Below are 4,338 nucleotides of genomic sequence, written 5' to 3'. Positions count from 1 at the left end.
TTACATTCTTTTGACGTTTTTTTGAGTAAATTTTCTAGTTTTTTATTTTTTATTTATTTTTTTGATGTTTTGTTCAAATATATTTTTTTATCTTTAGTTTTTTTTTGTAGTTTTTTTTATAAATATGTTTAACTATATAAAATATAAAAAAGTTTGTTAAATGTGAATCTATTTAACACATATTAGGTATACAAATATTCATTTTAATAGGGTTATTGTACAAGCTAATCAAAATTCGAAACGAGTGTCAACGGCTTCGAGTTCAATTATTTTTTAGTTTTAGAAAATTCTTTACAATTTGTTTCAAAGACAAATCCTAATCAAAATTCCTATAATTAAACACATGTGTCAATATTTTCGAGTTTATTTTTTATTTTTTAAAAATTTTGTTCGTTTTTAAGTTATATGGTTTCCAATTAACCATTATATAACTTGAAACTCATTTTCGAATTTCATTTATCCTATCTATTAATCTTATTAAAAAATAATTTAATACCTAATCTATGTTGATAATATTCACATTTAAAGACTTTTTTTTACAGTTTTTACAAAAAATATTTTAAAAAATATAAACAAACAAAACGTCAAAAAAATTAAAATGTATTAAAACAAAATCTCAAAAAACTAGAAAAAATTATTCAAAAAAAATATACACAAACAAAATATAAAAAACATTATACAGTATATTCTAAAAAATGTCATATAAAAACTAAATAATAAAAAATATATATAAATAAAATAAAATTTAAAAAGAATATAAAAAAAATTAATATATATATATATATATATATATATATATATATATATATATATATATATATAAACGCAAAACAAAAATATAAAAGTAAGAGTAAAAATAATATTTTTAAATGGACTAGGGATGAGGAGTGCAATTTTTTTAAACCACATGGTTGAATCTTATCAAATTTTTAAAAATTTGACTTAAAAATACAAATTTGACTAAACCAAATGGACCAAAACCGTAAATTACTCTTAAATGTTTAGTAAGCCAGAGCTTAAAATATCGACATACTCTTTTAATATTTTCATATTTTGGGTTCTCATTTCGTCTTAATTCAGTAGAAAACAAACAAGTCATTACAATATTAAAAACAAAAAAATTAAAATGATATAAGCGAATAGAATAGTAATCTCCTATGGTTCGAACAAGAGGTTCACTTTTGCACCCGACCCGGTTCCAACCAAACTCTGACCCAAACCCAAATGGTTTTTTAATCTGCAACAGCCCAAGTCATATCATTCTCAAAGATCCAATGACAAACTTCAATCTTCCCAGGCTCCGACCCGAGTGAAAGAAAAGCTCCATGGGTCGCACTCCAAGCTGACGTGTCAATGTGACAGATGGCAACCCCATGATTAATCTTGGAGGATGAATTCGGGTCAAGTAGATCCGCTTCGTAGACCCGTACCTTGGGAACCGAGTGACAGTAGTATAGCAGGTAAGGGAACAAGCTCTGATGGCAAGACACCGACTTCGTTATTTTACCGCCGTTAATCTTTTTAATTGACCCGATTTTTACCTTCTTACCCGACCCGTTTGTGTTGTCGGTTGTCCGAACGACGACATCCCGTCCAAGCACTGACGTGGCAAAATCAATCATGTCTTCAACCGATCCGACACACCGTTTTGACTCACCTTGACTCGGTTTCCGTTCACACTCGCTCAATCCTTCAGAGATTAAACCCGCCATGCTTGAGTTATCCTCAGCGTGAAAAATCTTCTTTAAATCGCCGAGTTTGGAGGATGAAAATGGTAATTTTGAAAGAATCACCCGGGGTAAAAATGACCTTTTAGGCATCTTATCACGAATGTCCGGCATGGGCATTATCGTCCCGGATTTTAACATACTCTCCCTGAAAAATTTACCCGGCTCGATCCACTTATTTACAGGTTTGCCACTGGCGGCTGATTTCGTCTTCATTGCTCCTACACGCGCCGCCGAACCCTTTGTCGCGTAGGTAGCAAAAGAAGCCCTCTTCTTATCGGCGTAATCTTTGAACGTATTGTTAACACCGTAGCCTTTAAACCCAAATTTCTGGTTTGTGACGGTGCCTCCGCCGTAGCCGGAGAATGTATCGGTGCCTTCGTTGAAGGAATTCCCGTAATTTGAAAACTTCAAGTCCGCCGCGTTGGAGCTTTTGGCGTATGATTTGAAATTATCGTCCCCGACATTGGATTGATCTCTGTAACTCGTGAATGAATCGACGGCGGCGTTACCGCTGTCGGCGTAGCTCTTGAAGTTATTCTCGGGAACGTTGCCGTTTTCCCCATATGAAGTGAAAGAATCGTTTGCGCCGTTGCCGTTCTCGCCGTAATTGGAAAACGACGAGCCGATGACGTTGGAATTATTACCGTATGATTTGAATTCATTCTCGGCGCCGTTACCCTTTTTCCCGTAACTAGTGAACGATTGATCGCCGGCGTTTGCGTTCTCGGAGTAAGATTTGAAGGTCTGGACACGCCCATTGACGTCGTCGGAGTATGAGGTGAATCTCATGGTGGGTACATTGACGTCTTGGGCGTAACTTGTGAAGTCTCCGGTGCCTCCGGTGGCTTTTGTGCCGTAGGTATTGAAGCTCTGGTCAGGAACGTTTGTGTCTCGGGCATAAGTGGAAAACTTATCGCCATGGCCCACTGAGTCACGTGAATACCGCCGGAACGAGTCAAGAGCCGAGTTGCCGTCATTGGAATAATTTTTGAAGGAATCAAATCCACCAAGACGACCTGACCCGTAGTTAGTAAAGTTCTTCTCGGAGTACTCTTTAAAGTTCACATCACCGGAATGTTTCTCCAGACTGGGTCCGACGTCGGGGAAGCACAGTAAGTTCGCGGCGGAGCAGAACGATGGGAGGTTGGTGGAGAGAGAGTGCTGGTTAGCCGCAAGTTTTGAAAACGCCGCCGACTGCACGGCGGTTAGCGGCGAAGCTTTCTCGATTAAGAACGAGGGTTTGGGTAAATCATTTGAGATCTGTTTCTTCCAGTATCGGATTACATACGCCTTTGGAGTAAACGGGTCTTCTGCTTTTCCGGCGAAAACAAGAACCTGCAAAAGTCAATCCATGGAAGTAAGAATGCGGGTTCCGATAATTGAATAATTACAGAAACTGATGATGGAAATGAAGATTCGTACAATGTGGGAAAGGATTGAATTGGGGAAGAACTTACATTGATTGAAGAGATTATGAGAATCAAGAAAGGGATGGAGTTCTTGAATTTGGGCATTTTGCCAGTGTGAAGATGATAGTGGATTTGGTTTTTGGTTGGAGGTGAGAGCTTTATAGTGAAAATTTTGAATGACTTTTTTTTCACTTTTTTTTTTTCAAAATTTTTCCATAAATAAATAAGACTCCCTCTCACATATTAAATTTAAATAATATTGGAATATACACTTTTCTAAACCACTTTATTTTGAACTCGAAAGCAAATTGCATATGTATGTTTGTATTATTTTAAGTTATAAGTTGACAATACGTATGTCTAATTATTATTAGAGTACTATTATGGTATATATATATATATATATATATATATATATATATATATATATATATATATATATATATATATATTGCTTACATTTTTGTTTTAAATAAATGTAATGCTTATTTATTTTTAGAATATATAGTAATAAATATAAGATTTGTTATGGAAGCTGATATTTTTGTATATTTAGAAAATAAACTTATTTTTATATGCACTTGATATTACATGTTTACTCACCCTGATTTCATACGTTATGCTCCAACCAAGTTTAGTGTTCAAAAGTGTAATAGGGAAACTTATTTAAGTATTAGAGTCCCTAATATATTTGTCCAATTACCCCATATATACACCAACAATTACCAACTAAAATACCATTCTTATGCTACCAAGTACCAACGAGTGTACAACAACACCAACGATGCATGTTCATTTTTAATCATCAAACCCAACAAGGCTCAAGGACCCAAAACTTCATGAGCCAAAAACTCATGAATTCCGCATTTTGACTACAATCCAACTACAACCCTCACAATATTTACCAACATATAAATCTATTCACACTCATGTCAACACAACCTTAATGAACTTAGCGAACATAAACAGTTGGAACAAATTTAGAAGATAGAACTCATAGAAAACAATCGCTCTCCTTTAAAGAAATTAATATCAATTTTTAATTATTACAAAGGATTTAAGTATAACTCAAAAGTTATCAAACCGATCTATCATCTTTTATATATATATATATATATATATATATATATATATATATATATATATATATATATATATATATATATATATATATATATATATATATATATATATATATA

At 33.7% G+C, this 4,338-nt stretch overlaps 1 protein-coding gene across 1 annotated transcript; it reads right to left on the bottom strand.

The window, feature by feature from the left end:
* Positions 1-1,030: 1,030 nt before the first annotated feature.
* Positions 1,031-3,343, bottom strand: LOC111894326 (polygalacturonase 1 beta-like protein 3). The gene is made up of 2 exons (XM_023890405.3): positions 3,188-3,343; positions 1,031-3,065 (listed from the first exon to the last, which is right to left on the bottom strand). Exons 1-2 carry the CDS (start codon positions 3,242-3,244, stop codon positions 1,233-1,235), a joined length of 1,890 nt encoding a protein of 629 aa, XP_023746173.1. The 5' UTR covers positions 3,245-3,343; the 3' UTR covers positions 1,031-1,232.
* Between the last annotated feature and the right edge of the window lie 995 nt (positions 3,344-4,338).

The sequence above is a fragment of the Lactuca sativa genome, chromosome 8 (assembly GCF_002870075.4).
Source record: "Lactuca sativa cultivar Salinas chromosome 8, Lsat_Salinas_v11, whole genome shotgun sequence".
Lineage (NCBI taxonomy): Eukaryota > Viridiplantae > Streptophyta > Magnoliopsida > Asterales > Asteraceae > Lactuca > Lactuca sativa.
The sequence above is the reverse complement of the archived record's forward strand: the minus strand, read 5'-3'. Positions and strand labels throughout refer to the sequence as shown.